General features: G+C 43.3%; 2 protein-coding genes across 2 annotated transcripts in view; both read right to left on the reverse strand.

Annotated features, from left to right (window-relative positions):
• The window catches only part of LOC140916635 (uncharacterized), a 54,034-nt gene extending 35,081 nt beyond the window's left edge, over positions 1-18,953 (reverse strand). Inside the window, exons 1-2 of the mRNA XM_073358307.1 lie at positions 18,371-18,953; positions 17,638-17,782 (exon numbers count right to left, since the gene is read on the reverse strand). Of these exons, the coding sequence (XP_073214408.1) occupies positions 17,638-17,782; positions 18,371-18,953 (728 nt within the window). The remainder of the gene's footprint in view (positions 1-17,637; positions 17,783-18,370) is intronic.
• LRRC7 (leucine rich repeat containing 7) overlaps positions 1-27,746 on the reverse strand; it is a 386,482-nt gene that overhangs the window by 335,268 nt on the left and 23,468 nt on the right. The window lies entirely within an intron of this gene.

Consider the following 27,746-nt stretch of genomic DNA (forward strand, 5'->3'; position numbering starts at 1 on the left):
AGTGTGACCAAATTAATTAATTCAAATATTGGCTCAAATAGGAGAACATTTTTGTATTTGTACTCTTGACGGGCTGGAGTCTCCAGGCAATACAATCCAATGCCTTTAAAAAAAAAAAAGGGGGACACTCACACATCACACCAACCCACCAGCTAATCAACCCATGATTCTTACTGATAAACTTCAGTGTGAACTATCCAGTTATAAGATATTAGAATCATAGAATAATAAGACTGGAAGGGACCTCCAGAGGTCATCATTAAGTCCAGTCCCCTGCACTCATGGCAGGACTAAGTATTATCTAGACCATTTCTGACCAAGTATTATCTAGACCAATATTAGTGTTTGTCTAATATTTATTCTGCTACTGCATGATACTCAGTTTTTCCTCTATGAAACATGACATCATCAGTACATATTACAAAATACACTACTAAATTGCAGCAATTACTATTTGCTAATTAATCTATTCTAATTTGCAGTTAATCCCAAAGAACAAAGTAAACCAATATTTTCAGATGACAGATTATTCTTCACTATTACACTTCACACTATTAAATACATTACTTCACACTATTAAATACACATTTAAAACAAACATTTTGTATTGAAGTTTACTTGTTGAAAACCCTGATGGAGGGGCAGTAATGATGGCTATTTGAGTCTGCAAATGCTCCAAACTGAAGACAAGAACCCACAAAAGTGCAGTGTAATGCCATCTGATTTCAATCGTATTGCAAAGGGAATGCTCATGGAATAAGGCACTGCTCAAGCATTCAGGACACAAGCATCCCTATAAGATAAGATCTATCAAGAGCAAGGATGGCAAATTTGGCTTTAAGTCACTATCCAAGAAATGAATGCAACATTTAAATGAACACTATTTATTTTTTAATTCATCACTTATTGTTTATATTGATATAGTGCCCAAAAAAAGCCAGATGCTTTCCAAACCTGGAGGAAGACAGTCTCTGCCCCAAGAGTTTACAGTCTTTTCAAAGGCAAGGACAGACAAAGGGTGAGGAAAATGGATATGACAAACTGTACACACAACATGGCCAGGGTGATGGTTGGTACATCCTAGTTATGCCCCACAAGAGCAGAAGGGATATGCTACCTTTCCCTTAACTTCTTTTTTCCCAGTGAGGAATTGTGGTATGACACAGCCACCTACACTGCCTAGATGAAGCACTGGTTCGCAGGTTAGATATTATTTATTTATACATAAATTAAAAAGTGCCCATCCGAGTGGCTCTGGACACATTTTACATAACCTAAACACCACATCTAGCTGCGTCTAAGTAACCCTGCAACCTGCCTTTAGTTCTTTGGGACCACTGGAAGCATTTGTCTGTTTGAATCATGGAACGAGCTGAAAAACAGCTAAGGGACAGACTGTGCAATTAATACAATGGCCCTGGCCTGAAAGAGGAGCATCCTCACTGAACAATGCCCTTGGATGCTGCGGGCTGTTTCCTCCTGCCTGGCTTGCTAAACTTTATAAGGGGTGGAAAGAGGAGACAAGTCATGGCCCTACTTCTTCTTTATGCCTCTGGACTGTTTTCCACGCTGATGGGAGCGGTAGGCAGGACTGCAAGGACTGAGATTGGATCTGGCCTTGGCACTGTATTTACAAGGCAATCCTTAAGTAGGTTAAAATATTTTTACAACAGGATTACTTACCACAAACAACAACAAAAAAGTCAATATTTTAAAATGTTCATTAACGGCTGGGTTCTGGCAATAAGAAACAGCTTTCAAGTACACCGTGACAAGTAGTTGAGGCTTGAACTTTGAGCTGTTTGTACTTTAACATTGCTATGATCTACTGTGGTTGGTTACTTCTTTTCCCCTAAATGCCATAATTTTCTACATTAAAGTTGCTTATAAATGATCACTGTTTATGCAGAAGCTACAATGTATGTTTACTCTCACAATGGCAGAGAGCCAGCCAGCTAGCAGAAGAAACACACATTAAAACACTCTAAACACTCTTTTCACAGACATTAGTGATGGAATCACTGATGTTGATAATAAAACTAATGTTTGCACAAATGGAAAAGGACAAAATTCTTACAGAGGATAATTAATCTTTAAGCTTCAAGGGTTATTACATACAATGGAGAGTAAATATATAGGCAGAGAGTGAGTGTACAAACTCCACACACCATATATTATATATTCATGCAGTAAACTTAACGAGAAAAAATGTATGGCCACACCCATATAGACACTACTGAGGTTTGTGCATAACAGCTGTTGTGTAAGGTTGTGGGGCTAGAGAGGTCAAAGAAGTCTCCCTCCATATTGGAGGGTAGGGCCTTGGACAGAGAGTGAGCTGCAAGTTCTCCGTGTTCTTATGTAATGATTACATAAAATAATTTAAGTATTGTACACATAATGCAAAGAACAACCCAGCTACTACACTGGGTATAAAACTCGGGATCTTTGGCCCCAAAGCAATGGTCTGTATCTTAAAGAAGCAAATCCTACTGGCTAATATGGGGGAAAGCGATGTAGACACAAGCAGGTTTTGCTTTTCTGTACAGGAGAAGGCAGTGGCACATATGCAGACAAAACAGAACGTTATCCTTTTATCATCCCTCCTACAGGCATGTTAATGGCCAGCTATGGGGAAATGTTATAGACATAGCAACAATTGGTATTCTTTGTGGAACACACAGAATTTTCAACTGTTTGGATCCCCAGGAAAACTAGATTGGAAAAATAGTTAGCCAAATGATCTTGAGCACAAGAACAATCTATTGATCTACCTTTCCCCTGTAACTAATTTTAGATTACTTAATAGAAATAATGCAATCCTCCAGAGCAGCCTCATTACAGATTTGATCATATGCTGCTGAACAAAAGAGGTTGAGAGGAGACAAATTGCTCATCAGATTTTACAGCGTCCAACGTGTTTCTCAATCTAAGCCAGGAACCTGCTATCTGGATTCATATGCCAATCAACTCCTTGTGACAAACTAGGAAAGTTACGACAAGCCACATACAAAAGACTGACACATACATTTTCTGGATGGGAGAGGTGGGGGCACATTATAGAAAAGTTCCTATATGATTTGTAGAGCTTTGCACAGATACAAAATTTGTATCCGCATCCGATCCACAATCCGCAAAAATGATCCGTGGATATCCACATCCGCAGATGCGGATACCCGCGGATTTGCAGGGCTCTAATGATTTGTTGATATCAAAACCCTGGAAACAAGATGAAAATAAAATGAAGTACCTCATACTCTAACTGAAGTCAGTGTGAATTTTACTATCAAACTCAATGAAGCATGATCAGGCCTGAAGGCAGGAACAATCCTTGAATCAGGCTACAAGGGGTTTCTACAGGGCTGAAAGTAAGAGGCAGGTAGGCAGCAACAGTTAATGTCTTCCAGCTGGCTATCTGCTGTTGTGGGCTTCACCTGACTAGAGAGATCTAAGATTCCTAAGTATTAGAAATACAAGAGTCCATCTGGTCAAAGAGCAGGAGAACTGAGAGCGTGAGTTCCCCCTTGTCCCGGGCCTGAGTGTTTTGACGGGACTTCAGGCAGTGTGGCGGGCTCCGGCATGGTAAGGGGGCAGGGAGCGGGGTGTCCCAGGGGGCAGTCAGGGGACAGGGAGCAGTTGGATAGGCGTGGGAGTCCCGGGGGGCCTGTCAGGGGGCAGGTGTTCTGGGGGGGGCAGTCAGGGGACAGGGAGCAGGGGGCAGTTGGATGGGGCGGAGGTTTTGGGGGAGTGTCAGGGAACGGGGAACAGGGGGGTTGGATAGGCGTGGGAGTCCCAGGGGGCCTATCAGGGGTCAGGGGTGTGGATAGGGGTCGGGGCAGTCAGGGAACAGGGAGAAGGGGGGGTTGAATAGGGGGTGGGGTCCAGGGGGGGCAGTTAGGGGTGGAGGTCCCAAGAGGGGGCAGTCATGGGACAAGGAGAAGGGGGGGTTGGATGGGTCAGGGATTCTGAGGGGGGCAGTCAGGGAGTAGGAAGTGGGAGGGGGCAGGTAGGGGGCAGGGGCCAGGCTGTTTGGGGAGGCACAGCCTTCCCTACCCAGCCCTCCATATAGTATTGCAACCCCATTGTGGCCCTCGAGCCAAAAAGTTTGCCCAACCCTGGTCCAGGCCCATTTATAAAATTGACCCCGCTCTACCATCTCCCATCTGGTTCTCAATTAGGGGTATGTGTTCCCTGGGGGCATGCTGAGGTCTTTCAGGGGATACAACAACTCATCTAGAAATATGCCTAGTTTTACAACAAGCTACATAAAAAGCACTGGCAAAGTCAATACAAACTAAAGTTTATAATTATATGGTAAAAATGAGAAAGTAAGCAATTTTTCAGTAACAGTATACTTTGACACTTCTGTATTTTTATGTCTCATTTTGTAAGCAAGTAGTTTTTAAGTGAGGTGAAACTTGGGGGTATGCAAGACAAATTTGACTTCTGAAAGGGGTACTGTAGTCTGGAAAGGTTGAGAGTCACTGCCCTATCCAACCATAAAGCTTCACTTATGTAGAAAGAAAGACTGTATTTGAAAAGAAAAAGCATTCACCCATAACCCTGGCTTTCTAAGAATGCTCTTTATGAAAAAAATTATGCTGGTTTAAAACAAATATGCACACTCTGAGCTCCCTAGTACTGGCAGCTTGTGAACATAGCTCTTAATCTGTTGACAGACCATGCTTGTTCCTGGAGCGCCTTCTGTCCCTAATAAGTAAAATCCTCCTGAAACCACTAAAATAGTTGGTCACATATTGGGTAAAAAAGGGGAATTAGCAAATCATTATTTACCATCATGATCCCCACTATATTGTCTCACACCTCAGTCCGTTCATTTAATCATCAAGTTATTTATTATCTCACCCATATATCTCAACTTCTCCGGGAGCCAGCTAGTTTATCTAGGCACTATCCCAGATGAAATGAAGCTGCAAATTAGAGCAGCATGAACCATGGTAAGTGTCTGGGCTATTATTAGATCTGAGGACAAGGCTGATTTAAATCATCAGTGAAGAATTTGGCCCACATTTAGCGTAAATGAAAAATTAAAATAAGGTGACATACTGTCAGCCACCAAGCCACAAGCATTCATCTCTCTCATACTGTGGATGCATATATCTCACTCACAGGAAGAAACAGCAACTGTTTTGACACACTGCTCCAAAGACAGAACTGGGATTGAGTAGTACCTTATTTTTCAGGAAGTTCAATGATTATTCATGGAGTTAGGGACTATTCAGCATGAGTAAGGATGTGAAAATGTACCACTGAGATTTTATCCCCGAGTTCCCCTCCCACAGATGGAGGATGATTAGGCCCATACATTCTATTTTAAATGAATCCTTAGAATGTGCAAACTACTGGAGAATGTACACTAAAACTGTAGGCGCCACAATTACTTAAACACACACAAGTTTCACCTGACCTCTCTGATATTAAGGCAGGGCTTTGATCTCTCAGGTCTCCCTCCCTCCTGGAAATTTTGTCAGCAGAAATAGACCCTTTTCTCTTTGGTCAGGTCAGGCAAGAAGAATACGCACTGTTGTTCTAAAAATCTTAAACCTCACTCAGGCAACACAGTGTTTGTTGCACTATTACACAAACCTGAATAGACTAGGGGAAGCTTCAATAGATGGTGCTAAAAGTCTTAACAGTTGCCTACTGAGTTGGGTCTGAAGTTATTTTTTTAAATTGCTTATAAGTTGATTTTACTTTTTTTCTTCCAAACACACAAAAGCATTAGTCCATGCCAGGTTTCAGGGCCAGATCTTCAAACTGTGTGACTCAGCACAACTTCATGGTCAATAAAAAAGCTAATTTATACCAACTGAGAATCTGGCCCATAAACTTCATAACTGCTTTTGCTGCAACTCTTTTCATAAAGATCTGGTATAATGCTCCTCCCCACAATAAGAAAAGTGAAGGGATTTTACTGTAAAACAAATTTACCATCAGGCATGAGGTGAATAGTTCAGAAGTTAGGAGTGTATGAAAACAAGGGATTATAATGCAAATTCTTTTACGATTTGGAAATCAACTGCCATGGCTACAACCATGCTGCAGTACAAAGAAGGGTAATATGCAGCACTATTATATGAATAGTTGTTGTGTGTATAAAAGAAGAAGTACTGCCATTATCCAATCTCACTATCAGCCTTTACAATATCGGAGCAGAGAGATTTATTTAAAAACATACCTGCAGGGAGAGGAGAAAGAGCAGAACTGACAATCTTTTAGTAGATAAAGGAATTTGGAAGGAAGACTGTTCAGAACACAGCATGAATCATCTGAAATGTTTGTACTGATTAGTTTATCATCTTCCTGGTAAGAGGCCAATGTAAAATGCTATAGGAAAGTCACAAACATTTTTTTTCTTGTGAGCCCAGTATTTGTAAACAGTTTCAAGCTAATGGTCTTCTTCATGGCTCAGGCTTCCATGACCTTACCACACACCCATGCTCATGTCCCTCCACGGGCTCCCAGTCAGCATCCAATGCCAGTTAGCCTTGGATTTTAATTTTCCAAGCAATTCATAGATCAAGCCCCAACTACATCAAAGAAATATTGATTTATGAACCACAGTGACAGCTGTGCTACTCTGGGACAATGCAGATCAAAGCCTAGGTCAAAGCCTATGAGAGCTTGGGGACAAGGCATTCGGTTATAGAACAAACATCCAGAATCTGACCCTTGTTAGGCAATGCTGTAAAACCTTCCTCTTCAAGGAATCCTTTCCACCATAAGAATGATGCTCAACACCGACATTCCCTTATATCTAATAAACATGTACCAAAAACAACCAAAAACCCTACCCGAAGCAGAGGGACTTCACTACTGCTATTGGATTTTACATGGAAGATATTCAGATACTACAGCAATGAGTGGCATTATAAGGTTCTAAGGCCTGGTCTACTCCGAAAAGTTTTATCAGTAGAATTATTTTGATTAGGAGTGTGTTTTTTGGTAAAACAATCTATTACAGGTGTAGTGTTTTGTTTTTTAAACCCAAATAGTTATGTTAATGTAACCTGTGGGCTGGCTAGAGTTATGATATGATATGATAAAGCATCATGGGCCTGATCCATTCAAGTCAATGTGAGTCTTTTCATTGACTTTAATGAGCTTTGCTTCAGACTGTAATTTATGTGTGTCCAGGATCTTAAAAACATGAAGTACTACATAAGAACTTAATTTTCAGAATATTTTTACTACAGAATGCACAAGAATTAAGCTGTTTAGGCACAGGGACAATGTTTTCTTTTATAATGCTAAAATGCTCAAATATTGTGGGCACAACCAGAAACAAATATTAGCCAAATCATAATAACAGAATTAACAAATTTATTGCACTTGTATCCAGGTCTGGAGAGGGTAAACAAAAGTTAGATAGAAAAAAAAAGTCATTTTGACCACAGTCATCTTTGAATTCTTAATAGTAGGTTTTTGAAGCGTTAAAGGTCAAAGGCTGAACAGTGATCCTTTAATCGTAAAAGACTTGGCCTTACTTGTGTTTATTGCAATATCTATAGACAATCTAAATTCCAGGAACTAATAAAAGACCCCAGTTCAATCCTCTTGGCATGAAATATATAGGTGGCCTCCATTAATGTATCATTTCCTGCAGCAAAACCATACATTTTTGTGAGTTTAGTGGAAAAACCATGTAACTGAGTCCAAACTACAAATATGCACAGGTATATGAGAATTTTGTGCATGGACAAATACAGCAGGTCTCGCACGGTGGTCTGTGAAACACCACCAGTCTGCACAGCCCTTCTTGGTAGCTTACAGAATTAAATAAGCCAAGCAGTGTAAGAATCAGCATGTTGGCAAAGTACATCTCAGAGAATTTCTCTCTTACAAAGCGGTCTATGAAATGAAGAGGTAAGAGAATGCCAAAAAGATCTACTCACTAGCATGTGAATAGTGGACAGCTAAATACATGGTTGTTGAGGTCTTTGGTAAAACTATTAGGCTACACTCTGTCCTCAGATCCCCAACAGCAATGTGCATATCTAAGAGTAAAATTTGAGCCTTTAGGTCTGACCCTGGGAGTTTTACCATGAGCTTTGATGGGAGCAAAATTTATGTCTTGCCTACTGAACTTAGAAAGCAACAAACCCAGTTCTGATCCCGTACTGGTTTTACTCCCAGCCTTCCGTGGAGCTATTCCCACCTTGTAACGGAAATCAGAATTGAGCCCACTGCATTGTAAGTAGCAGTTGGTTACTTGTAAAGTATTTAGATAAATTACTTAGATGCACAAGTATTGCTATGTAGCCTATTATACTACAATCTTCTCTTTTGTTAACATTGTATCTGCATGTACTTGACTTCATCATGATTCCAACTACATTACTGCAAACCAGCAATAACTCCAATTAAAGAAATGCATTTATGCTAATAGAAAACAGGGATAAATGTGAAGAGAAATAGGCCCACTGTGCTTCTAGCAGTGAAGTCACTGGGGTCAATACAATATTAGCAGCCACCCTTCCAATAATATACTCATGCAATACAACCAGAGTCTGTAGAAATAATTTCAGAGAGTTTACTGTACAGTGTGCAATTTCATTACATTTAATGAGGCTGCACGTAGCGCAAGCCAGGACTGAATTTGGCCCTCTACCGCTGGCACTTCATCAAAATGATCACTGCTACAGGAGTCCTAAAGCAATTACAAATAAACCAGCTTATACTGATCTTGTTTATGAGATCACAAACATACAGGAAACATCACTGAAACACTAAATACTAATCAGCCTGCTGCCCTGGGTAATAAAACACAAAACCAAACCAATATTGAGATTTCAATATACTGAATATTTCTTTGGATGTCTTTCTTTAAAGGGTCGTACTTACTACATTTTCAATCATTTAATTTTAAAGTTGTTTTACTTAAATAAAATATTTAAATGTTACTTTATCTGTTGATGCTTGCTGTAAGTAAGTAAACTTTAGAGAAAACAGCATGGAAAACACAGGGCATCCCTCATCCACATTTTTTCCGTTTGAATCTGGTTTTTAAACACACTGACACTAACATGGAATTCATTTATGTATGTAAGACTCTGATTCAAAATGACTCCCAAGAACAACATAAAGTCAATGGGCTACTCCTTTTGTACTTAAAAAAAAAAAAAGTTACAGAAACAATGGTAGTCCTGATACTTAGAGCCTGATTCTGATCTCACATTGGTGAGAATCAGGGGAACACCACTGACATTAATATAGTGCTAAATACCATTTGTGAGGTCAGAATCAGACCAACTCATCCTCAGTCCTGCTCAAATTGATGTCAATGACCAAGATCTTCAAGACCAGCCTTTTCACATGGCCTGTGCTCCACGTTAAATCCCTGGAGCTGTGGAATCAGCACCCCTTCCCTGCAGATGGCCACTGGGTGCCAGAGAGTCCATGAGGAAAGGAGAGGAGATATGTGGTGTCCTTCATTGAGCATTCTCTCCCTCACTCCTGCAGCTTGTCCCCTTTTGTTACCAGACCATTGGGGCAGATGGGTGGCATTTCTGTGCCCAACATAGGCACCGGGGTGAATACAGCTTTAAGCTGGTCTAGTTCTGAAGCGCAACTTAGAGCAAACACATGGCACACTTTGCCCTCATTTACACCGCTATCACTGAAAGCACAGAATACAGGAGAGCGGACAGCCAGGCCCTGTGTGTCATGGAATAAAGAATAAAATGAAGTAGCTACTGAAGAAATATGACTATATGCTGCTTGAATAAGATGAAAGGAGAATGGCCAATGCATGTCCTGTGTTCACACACAAAGCAGGAAATAGTAGATTACATTTATTATCAGGTCATCTGGACATGGTCTTTCTGCAGCACCCTATGTACCTAGGCCCACCTCATCTGCTGTGCATGCAGATATGGGACCAACCTCTGCCCTTAGACAGATAGACTTAATGGAGTCATATGGATGCAAGTCAGAGCACAATTTGACCTAATGCAATTTAGAAAGATAAAGAAAATGAAAAAATCAGAATAAGGTAAATGAGAAAGAACCTTAACTGGTGTTAATTTATAGATTTTCCCCTTCTTATGGAATCATTTTAATATCCGATCAGCTATCCCATCTCAAGAGCAATATTTTAATGTAGCTTGCTATTAAGCTCTTTTCCCCCTATGATTAGCACTAAAGTGTTGACACAATTTAACTGGGGATGTTAATAATGTAAGTAGTTATTACTAATCTCCATTTTAACTCTACTAACTAAATGTTAGCCACTCAGGGTGAAATTTTGAATTTTTAAGACTAACAATGTTAGATGTCTGCCTCAATTTACTAAATGTCATTTGATGAGAATGCATTCACATAGTTTTAAGAGGAAAGGGAATGCCTATTGGTGAACTCAGTTACTTTTTTCAGAGTAACAGCCGTGTTAGTCTGTATTCGCAAAAAGAAAAGGAGTACTTGTGGCACCTTAGAGACTAACCAATTTATTTGAGCATAAGCTTTCGTGAGCTACAGCTCCCGAAAGCTTATGCTCAAATAAATTGTTTAGTCTCTAAGGTGCCACAAGTACTCCTTTTCTTTTCAGTTACTTTTGGAATTTTGTTGTCTCAGTTATCCTTTTATAATAGCTTCCTTAATTAAACAATACATTTTCACTGAGATAACAGTTTAATTTGAAATACACTTTTACAAAAGGTTTCAGAGTAGCAGCTGTGTTAGTCTGTATCCAGCGGCGTATTAACACCTAGGCCGACAAGGCCTAGGCCTAGGGCGGCAAATTTGCAGGGGCAGCACATTTATAATAGCAGCCAAAGCTGCTTCCCCGGCACCGGTTCGCGCCCTCCACCCCCAGCCCTGCCCCAACTCCACCCGTTACCCGCCCCCTCCCTGCCCCTATTGGTCCCCTTCCCCAAATCCCCACCCTGGCCGCGCCGTGTTCCCCCCTCATCCCCCTCCTTCGCGAAGCTGTTTCGCGCACAAGTACTGGCAGGGAGCGGGGAGAAGCAGGACCCAGCGGTGCGCTCAGGGGAGGAGACGGAGTTGGAGCGGAGGTGAGCTGCGGCGGGGGGCCAGGAGCAGGGGTGGCAATTATTTCAGGGCCTAGGGGTGGCAAAATCATTAATCCGCCACTGTCTGTATCCAAAAAAAGAACAGGAGTACTTGTAGCACCTTAGAGACTAACAAATTTATTAGAGCATAAGCTTTCGTGGGCTACAGCCCACTTCATCGGATGCACAGAATGGAACATATAGTAAGAAGATAGATAGATAGATAGATAGATAGATAGATAGATAGATAGATAGATAGATAGATAGATAGATAGATAGATAAGTTGGAAGTTGCCATACAAACTCTGATAGGCTGATTACTTACGATGAGCTATTATCAGCAGGAGAAAAAAACTTTTGTAGTGATAATCAAGATGGCCCATTTCGACAGTTGACAAGAAGGTGTGAGGATACTTAACTTAGGGAAATAGATTCAATATGTGTAATGACCCAGCCACTCCCAGTCTCTATTCAAACCCAAGTTAATGGTATCTAGTTTGCATATTAATTCAAGCTCAGCAGTTTCTCGCTGGAGTCTGTTTTTGAAGCTTTTCTGTTGCAAAATTGCCACCCTTAAATCTTTTACTGAGTGGCCAGAGAGGTTGAAGTGTTCTCCTACCGGTTTTTGAATGTTATGATTCCTGATGTCAGATTTGTGTCCATTGATTCTTTTGCATAGAGACTGTCCAGTTTGGCCAATGTACATGGCAGAGGGGCATTGCCGGCACATGATGGCATATATCACATTGGTAGATGTGCAGGTGAATGAGCCCCTGATGGCATGGCTAACGTGATTAGGTCCTATGATGGTGTCACTTGAATAAATATGTGGACAGAGTTGGCATCGGGCTTTGTTGCAAGGATAGGTTCCTGGGTTAGTGTTTTTGTTGTGTGGTATGTGGTTGCGGGAGTGTGGTTGCTGGAGAGTATTTGCTTCAGGTTGGGGGGGCTGTCTGTAAGCGAGTACTGGCCTGTCCCCCAAGATCTGTGAGAGTGAGGGATCATTTTTCAGGATAGGTTGTAATCTTTGATGATGCGCTGGAGAAGTTTTAGTTGGGGGCTGAAGGTGACAGCTAGTGGCGTTCTGTTATTTCCTTTGTTGGGCCTGTCCTGTAGTAGGTGACTTCTGGGTACTCTTCTGGCTCTGTCAATCTGTTTTTTCACTTCAGCAGGTGGGTATTGTAGTTTTAATAATGCTTCATAGAGATCTTGTAGGTGTTTTTCTCTGTCTGAGGGATTGGAGCAAATGTGGTTGTATCTTAGAGCTTGGCTGTAGACAATGGATCGTGTGTTGTGTCCTGGATGGAAGCTGGAGGCATGTATGTAAGTACAGCAGTCAGTAGGTTTCCGGTATAGGGTGGTGTTTTTGTGACCATCGCTTATTAGCAGAGTCGTGTCCAGGAAATGGACCGCTTGTGTGTATTGGTCTAGGCTGAGGTTAATGGTTGGATGGAAATTGTTGAAATCATGGTGGAATTCCTCAAGGGCTTCTTTTCCATGGGTCCAGATGATTAAGATTTCATCAATGTAGAGCAAGTAGAGTAGGGGTGTTAGGGGACAAGAGCTAAGCTTTTTATGATGTTAAAAAGACATTTAAATAGGATGCTACAATTTGGTCAGTAAATTGGATATATTCAACCTCCTCATAATTACAATGTTATGTAAGCAACCACCAGTGCTGCAAAGCAAGAATAAGAAGTTACCATTTACCATTTAAAGCTTGAAAGAGAAATTTTGTGTCACTCCACAAAATGCATTGTAAAGACAATGTAAAAAAAATAAAATAAATCTCTTAATAGCAGGTTTCAGAGGAACAGCCGTGTTAGTCTGTATTCGCAAAAAGAAAAGGAGTACTTGTGGCACCTTAGAGACTAACCAATTTATTTGAGCATGAGCTTTCGTGAGCTACAGCTCACTTCATCAGATGTTTACCGTGGAAACTGCAGCAGACTTTATATACACACAGAAATCATGAAACAATACCTCCTCCCACCCCACTGTCCTACTGGTAATAGCTTAATAGCAGTGATTATGGATTCATTTCACACTATGCTTCCACTGGAGTCAGTGGTTAAGCTCCCTGCTTCAACAGGAGGCCAATAGGATCCTTAAAATGGGTCTTCCGTCACTGTAATAAATTGTTGCTAAGTGTTTTAGATTGTACAACAGAAAATAGGATTGTATCAGTGTCCACTTTCCTTTCAGCTCTCCAGAAATTACTTTTGAAAGTTCTAATGTATAGGCCTTTCTGGAGACCAGAAAAACCCAACCCTCCACTGCTTTGATTTCTGATTAATATAATCTTGGTTTAATTCTGCTCTCAGTTATGCTCAGGCACTCCACTGACTTCAGTGAAACTGATGGAGTATAACAGAGGAAAATTTGGCCTCTTGTGTACAGCCTCCTCCTACGAACATGCTGTGGACAGCTATGGAGCCTCTTAGGGTATGTCTACACTACGGAATAAGGTCGAATTTATAGAAGTCGGTTTTTTAGAAATCGGTTTTATATATTCGAGTGTGTGTGTCCCCACAGAAAATGCTCTAAGTGCATTAAGTGCATTAACTCGGCGGAGCGCTTCCACAGTACCGAGGCTAGAGTCGACTTCCGGAGCATTGCACTGTGGGTAGCTATCCCACAGTTCCCGCAGTCTCCGCTGCCCATTGGAATTCTGGGTTGAGATCCCAATGCCTGATGGGGCTAAAACATTGTCGCGGGTGGTTCTGCGTACATATCGTCAGACCCCCGTTCCCTCCCTCCCTCCGTGAAAGCAAGGGCAGATAATCATTTTGCGCCTTTTTTCCTGAGTTACCTGTGCAGACGCCATACCACGGCAAGCATGGAGCCCGCTCAGGTAACCGTCACCCTATGTCTCCTGGGTGCTGGCAGACGCGGTACGGCATTGCTACACAGTAGCAGCAACCCCTTGCCTTGTGGCAGCAGACGGTACAGTACGACTGGTAGCCGTCATCGTCATGTCCGAGGTGCTCCTGGCCACGTCGGCTGGGAGCGCCTCGGCAGACATGGGCGCAGGGACTAAATTTGGAGTGACTTGATCAGGTCATTCTCTTTAGTCCTGCAGTCAGTCCTATTGAACCGTCTTATGGTGAGCGGGCAGGCGATACGGACTGCTAGCAGTTGTACTGTACCATCTTCTGCCGAGCAGCCATGAGATGTGGATGGCATGCAGTCCTTCTGCACCGTCTGCTGCCAGCCAAAGATGTAAAAGATAGATGGAGTGGATCAAAACAAGAAATAGACCAGATTTGTTTTGTACTCATTTGCTTCCCCCCCTCCTCTGTCTAGGGGACTCATTCTTCTAGGTCACACTGCAGTCACTCACAGAGAAGGTGCAGTGAGGTAAATCTAGCCATGTATCAATCAGAGGCCAGGCTAACCTTCTTGTTCCAATAAGGACAATAACTTAGGTGCACCATTTCTTATTGGAACCCTCCGTGAAGTCCTGCCTGAAATACTCCTTGATGTAAAGCCACCCCCTTTGTTGATTTTAGCTCCCTGAAGCCAACCCTGTAAGCCGTGTCGTCAGTCGCCCCTCCCGGCGTCAGAGCAACGGCAAACAATCGGGCATCTGAGAGTGCTGTCCAGAGCAGTCACAATGGAGCACTCTGATAGGGCTAAAACATTGTCGCGGGTGGTTCTGGGTACATATCGTCAGACCCCCCGTTCCCTCCCTCCCTCCGTGAAAGCAAGGGCAGACAATCATTTCGCGCCTTTTTTCCTGAGTTACCTGTGCAGACGCCATACCACGGCAAGCATGCAGCCCGCTCAGGTAACCGTCACCCTATGTCTCCTGGGTGCTGGCAGACGCGGTACGGCTTTGCTGCACAGTAGCAGCAACCCATTGCCTTCTGGCAGCAGACGGTGCAATACGACTGGTAGTCGTCCTCGTCGTGTCCGAGGTGCTCCTGGCCACGTCGGCTGGGAGCGCCTGGGCAGACATGGGCGCAGGGACTAAATTTGGAGTGACTTGACCAGGTCATTCTCTTTAGTCCTGCAGTCAGTCCTATTGAACCGTCTTATGGTGAGCGGGCAGGCGGTACGGACTGCTAGCAGTCGTACTGTACCATCTTCTGCCAGGCAGGCAAGAGATGAGGATTGCTAGTAGTCGTATTGTACCATCTTCTGCCAGGCAGGCAAGAGATGAGGATGGCTAGCAGTCGTACTGTACCATCTTCTGCCGAGCAGCCATGAGATGTGGATGGCATGCAGTCCTTCTGCACCGTCTGCTGCCAGCCAAAGATGTAAAAGATAGATGGAGTGGGTCAAAACAAGAAATAGACCAGATTTGTTTTGTACTCATTTGCCTCCTCCCCTGTCTAGGGGACTCATTCCTCTAGGTCAGACTGCAGTCACTCACAGAGAAGGTGCAGCGAGGTAAATCTAGCCATGTATCAATCAGAGGCCAGGCTAACCTCCTTGTTCCAATAAGAACAATAACTTAGGTGCACCATTTCTTATTGGAACCCTCCGTGAAGTCCTGCCTGAAATACTCCTTGATGTACAGACACCCCCTTTGTTGATTATAGCTCCCTGAAGCCAACCCTGTAAGCCGTGTCGTCAGTCGCCCCTCCCTCCGTCAGAGCAATGGCAGACAATCGTTCCGCACCTTTTTTCTGTGCGGACGCCATACCACAGCAAGCATGGAGGCCGCTCAGCTCACTTTGGCAATTAGGAGCACATTAAACACCACACGCATTATCCAGCAGTATATGCAGCACCAGAACCTGGCAAAGCGATACCGGGCAAGGAGGCGACGTCAGGGCGGTCACGTGAGTGATCAGGACATGGACACAGATTTCTCTGAAAGCATGGGCCCTGCCAATGCATGCATCATGGTGCTAATGGGGCAGGTTCATGCTGTGGAACGCCGATTCTGGGCTCGGAAACAAGCACAGACTGGTGGGACCGCATAGTGTTGCAGGTCTGGGACGATTCCCAGTGGCTGCGAAACTTTCGCATGCGTAAGGGCACTTTCATGGAACTTTGTGACTTGCTTTCCCCTGCCCTGAGGCGCATGAATACCAAGATGAGAGCAGCCCTCACAGTTGAGAAGCGAGTGGCGATAGCCCTGTGGAAGCTTGCAACGCCAGACAGCTACCGGTCAGTTGGGAATCAATTTGGAGTGGGCAAATCTACTGTGGGGGCTGCTGTGATGCAAGTAGCCCACGCAATCAAAGATCTGCTGATATCAAGGGTAGTGACCCTGGGAAATGTGCAGGTCATAGTGGATGGCTTTGCTGCAATGGGATTCCCTAACTGTGGTGGGGCTATAGACGGAACCCATATCCCTATCTTGGCACCGGAGCACCAAGCCGCCGAGTACATAAACCGCAAGGGGTACTTTTCAATAGTGCTGCAAGCTCTGGTGGATCACAAGGGACGTTTCACCAACATCAACGTGGGATGGCCGGGAAAGGTGCATGATGCTCGCATCTTCAGGAACTCTGGTCTGTTTCAAAAGCTGCAGGAAGGGACTTTATTCCCAGACCAGAAAATAACTGTTGGGGATGTTGAAATGCCTATATGTATCCTTGGGGACCCAGCCTACCCCTTAATGCCATGGCTCATGAAGCCGTACACAGGCAGCCTGAACAGTAGTCAGGAGCTGTTCAACTACAGGCTGAGCAAGTGCAGAATGGTGGTAGAATGTGCATTTGGACGTTTAAAGGCGTGCTGGCGCAGTTTACTGACTCGCTTAGACCTCAGCGAAACCAATATTCCCACTGTTATTACTGCTTGCTGTGTGCTCCACAATATCTGTGAGAGTAAGGGGGAGACGTTTATGGCGGGGTGGGAGGTTGAGGCAAATCACCTGTCTGCTGGTTACGCGCAGCCAGACACCAGGGCGGTTAGAAGAGCACAGGAGGGCGCGGTACGCATCAGAGAAGCTTTGAAAACCAGTTTCATGACTGGCCAGGCTACGGTATGAAAGTTCTGTTTGTTTCTCCTTGATGAAACCCCCCGCCCCTTGGTTCACTCTACTTCCCTGTAAGCTAACCACCCGCCCCTCCTCCCTTCAATCACCGCTTGCAGAGGCAATAAAGTCATTGTTGCTTCACATTCATGCATTCTTTATTCATTCATCACACAAATAGGGGGATGACTACCAAGGTAGCCCAGGAGGGGTGGTGGAGGAGGGAAGGAAAATGCCACACAGCACTTTAAGCACAGCACTTTAAAAGTTTACAACTTTAAAATTTATTGAATGACAGCCTTCTTTTTTTTTGGGCAATCCTCTGTGGTGGAGTGGCTGGTTGGCCGGAGGCCCCCCCACCGCGTTCTTGGGCGTCTGGGTGTGGAGGCTATGGAACTTGGGGAGGAGGGCGGTTGGTTACAGAGGGGCTGCAGTGGCAGTCGGGGCTGCAGTGGCAGTCTGTGCTCCAGCTGCCTTTGCTGCAGCTCAACCATACACTGGAGCATACTGGTTTGGTCCTGCAGCAGCCTCAGCATTGAATCCTGCCTCCTCTCATCACGCTGCCGCCACATTTGAGCTTCAGCCCTGTCTTCAGCCCACCACTTACTCTCTTCAGCCCGCCACCTCTCCTCCCGGTCATTTTGTGCTTTCCTGCACTCTGACATTATTTGCCTCCACGCATTCATCTGTGCTCTGTCAGTGTGGGAGGACAGCATGAGCTCGGAGAATATTTCATCGCGAGTGCGTTTTTTTTTCTTTCTAAGCTTCACTAGCCTCTGGGAAGGAGAAGATCCTGTGATCATTGAAACACATGCAGCTGGTGGAGAAAAAAAAAGGGACAGCGGTATTTAAAAAGACACATTTTATAAAACAGTGGCTACGCTCTTTCAGGGTAAACCTTGCTGTTAACATTACATACATAGCACATGTGCTTTCGTTACAAGGTCGCATTTTGCCTCCTCCCACCGCGTGACTACCCCCTCAACCTTCCCCCCTCCCTGTGGCTAACAGCGGGGAACATTTCTGTTTAGCCACAGGCAAACAGCCCAGCAGGAATGGGCTCCTCTGAGTGTCCCCTGAAGAAAAGCACTCTATTTCAACCAGGTGACCATGAATTATATCTCACTCTCCTGAGGATAACACAGAGAGATAAAGAACGGATGTTGTTTGAATGCCAGCAAACATACACTGCAATGCTTTGTTCTACAATGATTCCCAAGTACGTGTTACTGGCCTGGAGTGGTAAAGTGTCCTACCATGAAGAACGCAATAAGGCTGCCCTCCCCAGAAACCTTTTGCAAAGGCTTTAGGACTACATCTAGGAGAACCGCAAATGCCAGGGCAAAGTAATCCTTTCACATGCTTGCTTTTAAACCATGTATAGTATTTTAAAAGGTACACTCACCAGAGGTCCCTTCTCCGCCTGCTGGGTCCAGGAGGCAGCCTTGGGTGGGTTCGGGGGGTACTGGCTCCAGGTCTAGGGTGAGAAACAGTTCTTGGCTGTCGGGAAAACCGGTTTCTCCGCTTGCTTGCTGTGAGCTATCTACAACCTCCTCATCATCATCATCTTCTTCGTCCCCAAAACCTGCTTCCGTATTGCCTCCATCTCCATTGAAGGAGTCAAACAACACGGCTGGGGTAGTGGTGGCTGAACCCCCTAAAATGGCATGCAGCTCATCATAGAAGCGGCATGTTTGGGGCTCTGACCCAGAGCGGCTGTTCGCCTCTCTGGTTTTCTGGTAGGCTTGCCTCAGCTCCTTCAGTTTCATGCGGCACTGCTTCGGGTCCCTGTTATGGCCTCTGTCCTTCATGCCCTGGGAGATTTTCACAAAGGTTTTGGCATTTCGAAAACTGGAACGGAGTTCTGATAGCACGGATTCCTCTCCCCAAACAGCGATCAGATCCCATACCTCCCGTTCAGTCCATGCTGGAGCTCTTTTGCGATTCTGGGACTCCATCATGGTCACCTGTGCTGATGAGCTCTGCATGGTCACCTGCAGCTTGCCACGCTGGCTAAACAGGAAATGAGATTCAAAAGTTCGCGGTTCTTTTCCTGTCTACCTGGCCAGTGCATCTGAGTTGAGAGTGCTGTCCAGAGCGGTCATAATGGAGCACTCTGGGATAGCTCCCGGAGGCCAATACCATCAAATTGTGTCCACAGTACCCCAAATTCGAGCCGGCAACGTCGATTTAAGCGCTAATCCACTTGTCAGGGGTGGAGTAAGGAAATCGATTTTAAGAGCCCTTTAAGTCGAAATAAAGGGCTTCATTGTGTGGACGGGTGCAGGTTTACATCGATTTAACACTGCTAAATTCGACCTAAAGTCCTAGTGTAGACCAGGGCTCAGTGTGTGGCTTCATGTTTGTGGTCACCACCATCTTCCCACAGATCAATCAGGTCTAGTCTGAGCAGCAATAAAATATTAGAACAATATGGACGTTCTACTACTTTAGTGTCAATTTGTTGTTGAAGTGAGTTGCACACAATGCATCATGAATAGATGTAAAATATTTTTTAAGGATACAAACAAATTACAGTTCATAACTAGAAACAGTAGAAAGTATTCAGCCCATCCTGGTTGACTCTACCATCAAATTTCCAGGTTTCTAATAGATTATTGACACTTGTAATGGGATGACTTATTGACAATTTTATGTTTCTATTGAGTTGGATTCTTGAAATTTGATGTACGCTCATTATAACTTACTAAGTACACGAGGAAAGGGAAATCCACATTTGAACTTTGACCTTTCCAAGGGTCACCAATATGTAAGTCTCTGTATTGAGTATTTTTCTGCTATAATCTTGAAATGTGATTTATTTGTTCATTATCAAATGCTGTGTATATAAAAGAAGTTTTTAAATGGACATTTCTGCCATAGGAGATCAAGAGCTCAGATTAACTATTTACAAAAATTATCTTAATTTCTGATATAAGGCTAATCTGTGGAATATGAGACCTCCAGTTTGTAGAAGTTAGGGTCATCTGCAAGTCACCTCCAGCTTACAATTATTGGGTTCATCCAAGAAAACTGAAAAGCCAAGCAAGGGCATTGCAGACTCTAGTGCTGCTAGCCAAACCCATCTGAAGGCTGAACTGCTGTCTACAAGTGTATAAAAATATTCCCAGGCTATGTTCAGAAGAGACCAATCCATTAACTCCTTCTCCAAGAGCAACTGTCTGCCTATGCTCCGAACAACAGTCACTATGTAATGAAACAGGTGGCTTAGAAGTCAAGACAATAAAATGCTTTCACATATCTCATCATTCCTTTCTTGGGAAAAAGTGTGGGTTAAAATGAAAACACAATAGAAGAGGGAAAAAAATCATGAAAAGCTGTAATACCAAATCTGGTTTGCACATTAGTCTGCAATTGACAATTTAATACCCTGCAGTTCAGTCAATAAAGTATCAAATGTATTGTTAAACATTGTAATTAAAAATAACCCAAAAAATATTCTGGATAATTAAGCTATAGACAATGGAATACTGAACCATAATTGCAGTAGTGAAAAATGTATAATTTTTTAAAAGTAATGCAGATAGGAAATTCATATAGATTCTATAAAATCCCGATCTATATTATTACAAAGAACTGTGTTAAAAGAACATTAAAGTTGCAAAACCAAGTACTCAAAAGTTCGCAAATGCCAAAATAAAGGTTGCCTGTGCGGTCTCAGTCTCCTTGCCCTGCAAGTGCCAGTTCCTCCCTCTCCTAACGCCTCATCTACTCTCTCTTCCCCCTCCTCCCGCTGCCCATCCTGGCCTCCAGCCACCCTTTCCCATTGGCTCCCTGTCCAATATCCCTCCCCAGGCCCGATGAAGTGAGCTTTAGCTCACAAAAGCTTATGCTCAAATAAATTGGTTAGTCTCTAAGGTGCCACAAGTACTCCTTTTCTTTTTGTCCAATCTCAGTGTTTCTTCCCAGTCAATTCCAGTTTCTCTCCGCCCCTCACCCCCAACTCCCAGTCCAAATTTCCCTCTCCCACTGCCAGCCTCGTCTCAGTTTCTGAATTCCCCTCCCGCATAGTTATGGCTCTTGTTCCTTCTGTATTCTAATTAGGCAGCTTCCTCCTCCATGATGCCTACATCCAGCAAGGTTTCTTTGAGAGCATAGGAGAGATATGCTTCCCACTCTCAAGTGCGTAGACCTAAACCCAGCATAGGAGCAGGACAATTGCAAAATGCCAGAAAAGTCCTCTTGTCTTCAGCCCTAGGCCTGTGCAGACAGAATCTATGAGGAATTTATCCGCTGAAATCTCAAGTCTCTACTGAACATGTGCAAACCTCAATTTTTAAGGGCTCATAAATTTGTCAACTTTAGACAGATTTTCACTAGGAGTGCAAAAGGTACATCCCTGACACAATGACTTACCCCTACCAAATTCCAAGTCCCAGCTCCAAAGCACAGGGGTGCTAGAGCTTCTCAAAGAAAGGTTTGCTAGAATTTTTTTTAAAAAAAACATGGGCAAAACAAATTTTTTGCTAGCCTCATTCACAGAAATGACCAAACTTTGTTCTGGCTGAAAATTAATTAATTAATTAATTAATAATAAAAATGTTAAAAATGGGTAGTTACCCAGCATGGATAATTTCAGCCAAAACAGTTACAGTGTTGCAAAGATATAAGCATCTGAAAACACAGTCTTATTTTGAGAAGAGTCGGACAACCTTAAAAGGCGGTGCTACTGACCACCTACAACACAATTACCATTTGTATAGTTACCGTAAGGTGCTGCCCCAAAAATGTTACTATACCAGACACTAACAACACATAGAAGTCTTTAATAATTCTTGTAGCACCCTACATAAATCTTGGAGGAAGATGCACAGGTTGCAGAAGGAAAGAGTTTGGAGGACACACCAGGAAATTAAACTATATGCCCATGGCTTGAAGGTTAGCTGCAGTTACAGCATCTCTGTGAATAGTTCTCTTAAAGAGCCAGTGTAGTTTTACTAGCATGGAGTTTTCATATTATTATCCAGCACATGCAACAATGTGCTTTGCATAGCTACAATGGAACAAACACATCCCCATTTTACACTCTCGACTTATAAGGCAGTGGGTGCCAAGGGAGAGTAAGACATACTACCTCGCTCAGTACAGAGAACTATAGCTAGTGATTATCTTGGGCTCATGCAGATACCACTGTCATATGTACTAAGCATATCCACCTTGCACACACTGCTACATACCACATTTTGCAATATCAAGGCTGCAACAGTACGACATCTTAGGGCCTGATTCTGGACTGAGTTCTATTGCTGTAAATCACAAGTAATACAACTGAAGTCAATAAAGTTACAGTGGTATAAAACAAATGTCAGTGAAATCAGAATCCACCAAGTTTCCAGGAAGGCTTAGAGGTTTCCCACTCTTAAACTAATAGCTCACACTGCTGAGAACTGTCACCTCTGTCTTGGAGGATATACCTGGAAATATAGTTTTGATGATGCTACCTTACTATGCTTCCTTGGTTTTCTCAAGAGTGAAGCTCCATGAAAACAAGCGACGTACAGTTTTTGACATTTTCTGTGAGAATTTACTTCCTCCTTGGGCCCCCCCATTTCTACTTCATCAAGCTGTGGCATCAGATTCCAAAGGTAAAGCTAGAAGGCTACTGTGTGCATGCACTGAATCCAAGTGTCACCGTGTCTTTGTGGGTCACAACTGAGAATACCAAATTCAAGACAAACTGCTGGGAAAAAGAGCAGACACACCCCCAAACTGGTAATTATTCTCCCATAAGATATACCAAACCTGCAACAAAAGTAAACTTCTGTTTCACCACACTGGCTAACAAGAAATCAGAAAAGCAGGCTCCTTAGGCATTCCAGTCCTTGTATCACCACCAAAAACACTAGACTTAATGATGAGTGGTTATTTAAAACCAATTTAATCAACAAAAGGTTCTTCTGATCCCAAAGGACCAGGTACATACCCGGGTCAATATACAACTCAGATCTTACCCAATAATCATGCTGTTGCCAGTCCTTTAGTATCTAAAATCTAAAGATTTATTTATTTTAAAAAAAAAGATGAGAGTTAAAATTGGTTAAAGGAATCAAACATATACAACAATTGCAAAATTCTTGGATCAGGCTTGTAGCAGTGACAGAATAAACTGCTAGCTTATTAAGTCTCTGTCTGCTTCCAAATCATTGGAAGGTCCTCAGTCCCTTGGTTAGAATGCACCTATTCGCATAAGTTCATAGTCCAGAGGTTTGAGCAGGAAAGAGGCAAAATGGAGATGATTCAAGGGCCTTTTATACCTTCTGCCAAGTGAAGCATTGTTCTAGTTTGTGGAAAACCACAGGTAACAAGATGGGGTTTGGAGCCACATGGGCAAGTCACATGTCCATGCCTGCTTTGCTTAGTCAGACCAGAGGTCATTACCATACTCTAGTTAGAACATTCAAATGAAAGTCCATTAGGTGTGGATGGACATCTTCCATGGACAATTCATAGAATCATAGAATCATAGAATATCAGGGTTGGAAGGGACCCCAGAAGGTCATCTAGTCCAACCCCCTGCTCAAAGCAGGACCAATTCCCAGTTAAATCATCCCAGCCAGGGCTTTGTCAAGCCTGACCTTAAAAACCTCTAAGGAAGGAGATTCTACCACCTCCCTAGGTAACGCATTCCAGTGTTTCACCACCCTCTTAGTGAAAAAGTTTTTCCTAATATCCAATCTAAACTTCCCCCACTGCAACTTGAGACCATTACTCCTCGTTCTTTCATCTGCTACCATTGAGAACAGTCTAGAGCCATCCTCTTTGGAACCCCCTTTCAGGTAGTTGAAAGCAGCTATCAAATCCCCCCTCATTCTTCTCTTCTGCAGGCTAAACAATCCCAGCTCCCTCAGCCTCTCCTCATAACTCATGTGTTCCAGTCCCCTAATCATTTTTGTTGCCCTTCGCTGGACTCTCTCCAATTTATCCACATCCTTCTTGAAGTGTGGGGCCCAAAACTGGACACAGTACTCCAGATGAGGCCTCACCAATGTCGAATAGAATTGTGAGTTAAGTTTTACTTGATGGGCCATTCAGCTTGAATAGTCCCTTCACAATGTGCTGGCTAAATACCTTGTGGGTGTACAACATGAGCAATCATTTGAAATACAGGTACATAGTTAATATTCATAACTTCAGATACAAAAATGATACATGCAAACAAATGGCATAATCATATTTAGCAAATCATAACCTTTCCATAGATACCCCTTACCTGACATATATAATTGCAACAAATCTTGTACAAAGTAACAGTGTTACCAACAATTATATATATATGGTCATATTTTAATCAGATAACATCACACCAAGGAGGACAGATGTCTTTTTATTAGTTCTCCGAGCCTCTCAACTTCAGTCCAGCAGTCTCTGCCTTGAGTGAAATATATTCAAACAAACAAACTGACTGAGCTTCCTTAGTACAAGCACCACCAGATGATGCTTTGCTAGTCAATAAAGCTTGGAATCAGTAAACACAGGGAGATGTGTTATCTTTATTTTGTCTAGATCCATTCCTCTTACATAGTCCAGAGAAAAACATTTTTCCCAGTGCTTTTACTAGTCCTTTGTGCATAAGAGATTTACAATAATCAGTATTGGAGAGACAAGGTGGGTGAGGTAATATCTTTTATGGGACCAACTTCTGTTGGTGAGAGGGACAAGTTTCCGAGCCCTTGTGAAAAGTCAGAACATGTATTTAGGATTTTTAAATGGCAGCTAAGCTCTTCTGAAAAAGCAGACTCTAAAATGTTATTAGTAAATCTTGTGCTTAGAAGTAGCCAACCACCCTTTTGTGGGAGATCATAGGCAATTATCTGCTGAATATGCATTCCTGCAAAGCCAAAAGACTAGAGGTGGAGTTTAGCCCTTCGTTGCTCCACTAAGAATAGAGAAGAGGAAGTTATTCACCTTGTGCAGTAATGATGGTTCTTCGAGATGTGTCCCCTTATGGGTGCTCCATTGTAGGTGACTGCTGAGCAGTATCCCCAATGGAGAGTTGGGGTTTCAGAGTCGCATCTGTTATGGATAATACTGAAGCACCAAAGCTGGCATCAGAAGCAGAGTCGCCCATAACCGTGTAGTGTTCTGTGAAGGTTTGTATGGACTCGCAGGTGGCTGCTCTGCAGATTTCCAAAACAGGGACATTCCTGAGGAAGGCAACCAAGGCGGAAAATCATGGAATGTGTACAGATTTCAGATGGAAGAATGACCTTGTTCATATCTCTTAGCATTGTTCAATGCAGTTCAAGGGTCTCTCTGCCGATATTTCTGTACCTTTTGATCTGTCCACAGTGGAAAGGAAGAGTTTAGGAGATTTCCTAAAGGTTTTTCGTCTTTCCTAAAGGCCAGAGCCTTTCTAATGTCTAACATGTGCAGGATATCCTTCCTGTTATCCCGGTGAGGCTTATGGTAAAAAGTCAGGAGGTGAATCAATGGATTCATGTGAAAATAAACAAAAAGTCACCTGAGGGATGAACTTTGGGTGCAGTCTGAGAGTAATCTTGTCCCAAAAGAATATCACACAAGACAGGGGCAGGTGCCATTAGTGCCGCAATCTCCCGTATTCTCTTTGCTGAGGTGATAGCAACCAGAAATGCTGTCTTCATTGACAAGTGTGTGTTTGAGTGAACAAGTGGCCATTGGTTCAAAGGGCAGCCTAGTCAGGCTCTTTAACACTAAGTTTAGGTCCCATATTGGGGTGGGATGGATGGGTTGGGGAAAAGAGGTTTATTATACCCTTGAGGAATCACTTTGTATTTGGGTGCGAGAACACTGATTGTCCCTCTTTTTACTGATGCAAGTTGCTATGGCTGCTAGGTGTTCTTTGAGTAAACTAAGAGATAGTCCTGACTTCTTGAGAGTCTGTCCAAGACCCTTGAGAAAATAGCAGATGATGGGGTAATTTGTCTGTATTTACACCAAACCTGAAATTTGTTCCACTTTTGCAAGTAAGTGCAACAGGTAGCCAATTTTCTACTGTGTTCACTTTCTGAACCTCCTTGGAGCAGAATCTTTCTATGTGTTGGAACCATGAAGGTACCAGGCCTTGAGATAAAGTATCTGCAGGTTGGGGTTGAGAGTGCATCCTTCATTTTGTTAGAGGAGTTATGAAGTGGATTGCAGAGTAATCAGCAGACACATCACCAGCAGTGACCAATAAGGGTACCATGCCTGTCTCGGCCAGGTGGGAGCAATCAGTATGATGTTTGTTCTCTCTCTTTTTAACAGGACTTTTGATAATAGAGGGAATGAGGGAAAGGCGTATAGAAGGCCCTTGTCCCACAAAAGAAGGAGGGCATCCCCTAAAGAGCATTGTCCGAGGCCTGTCCTGGAGCAGTAGAGTGGTCATTTTTAGTTCAGGTAAGCGGTGAATAAATCTATAGTCAGTGTTCCCTACTGTCTGAATATGTCGTGCAGTACTGTTGGGTTCATCTCCCATTCATGGTCATTTGGGAATTTACGGCTGACATTATCCGCTGTCGTGTGCTGTACTCTTCAAAAGGTAGACCGCTGATATTGTAATAATGTGGGAAATGCACCAATTCCATAGTTTTAATGCTTCCACACAGAGGGACAATGATCTGGCACCCCCTTGATGATTTATGTAGTACATGCATGCTATGTCATGACTCCTGTGTGTACAGAGTGGTAGGAAGTGAGCACAAGCATTCCTGAGCACCCTGATTTCAAGGAGGTTGATGTGAAGAGACGTTTCCTTGGATGTTCATTTGCCTTGTCATGAGGTTGTTGAGATGTGCGCCCCATGAGAAATAATGACAGGGAAGGTTTTGAGAAGGGAATCTCCATGCAGACATTTGCTGAGTCCTTCCACCGGTCCTAGGAGTGTTTGACTTTGGTGGGCAGTGATAGAGGTTTGTCTAGCCTGTCAGTGTTTGGCTTGTAAACTGAGCTGAACCACATCTGAAGACATCTCATGTGAAGCCTGGCATGAGTTATCACAGACATGCCCACAGCCATGTGCCCCAGAAGTTGGAGGTAGTGTCAGGCTGATATTTGAGGGCTGGTTTGTACTGACTCTGAGTGTGGACAAGCTGTGGAAATTGTGCTGTGGAAGGAGTGCCCTTGCCTGCAATGAGTCAAAATTGGCACCTATAAACACTAGGTGCTGTACAGGGATTAACGTCAATTATTGGACATTGATCTATAGGCCCAGAGCTGTGAACAACTCAACTAAGTTGTTTGGGTGACCTGAAGAGTCTTGTCGAGGGAGCAGGCTCCGAAGAGAGAGTCAACCGGTAAGAATAGATCATGATCCCCTGGGAGTCTAGATGAGCAACCCTATGGAGAGGACCTTGGAGAATACTCCAGGAGCCGACGAGAGACCGAAGGGGAGCACATTATACTAGTAATGGTCCTGGCATAGGGCAAAACTGAGCAATTGTCTGTGGGAAGGTAAGATCGATATATGGAAATAAGCATCCTATAGATTGAGAGCTGAGAACCAATCTCCTTCTTCCAAAGATGGAATAATCACTACTAACGTGACCATCTTCAACTTTTGAGCCTTGACAAACTTGTTCAGTGCTCTGAAGTCCAGTATGAGTCTCCAACCTCCTTTCTTCTTGGGTATCAGGAAACAAGTGTAAAAATCTTTGCCTCATAGGTGCTGAGGTCCAGGTTCTATGGTTCCTAGGCAGAGGAGATCTATTTTTTGTCGCAACACACTCTCGTGAGAAGGACAATTTATGAGTTTACCCTGTATACGCTTTATATAGAGTTAAACGGATTTATTTGGGGTTTGG

The sequence above is a fragment of the Lepidochelys kempii genome, chromosome 8, assembly GCF_965140265.1.
Source record: "Lepidochelys kempii isolate rLepKem1 chromosome 8, rLepKem1.hap2, whole genome shotgun sequence".
In the NCBI taxonomy this organism is placed as follows: domain Eukaryota; kingdom Metazoa; phylum Chordata; order Testudines; family Cheloniidae; genus Lepidochelys; species Lepidochelys kempii.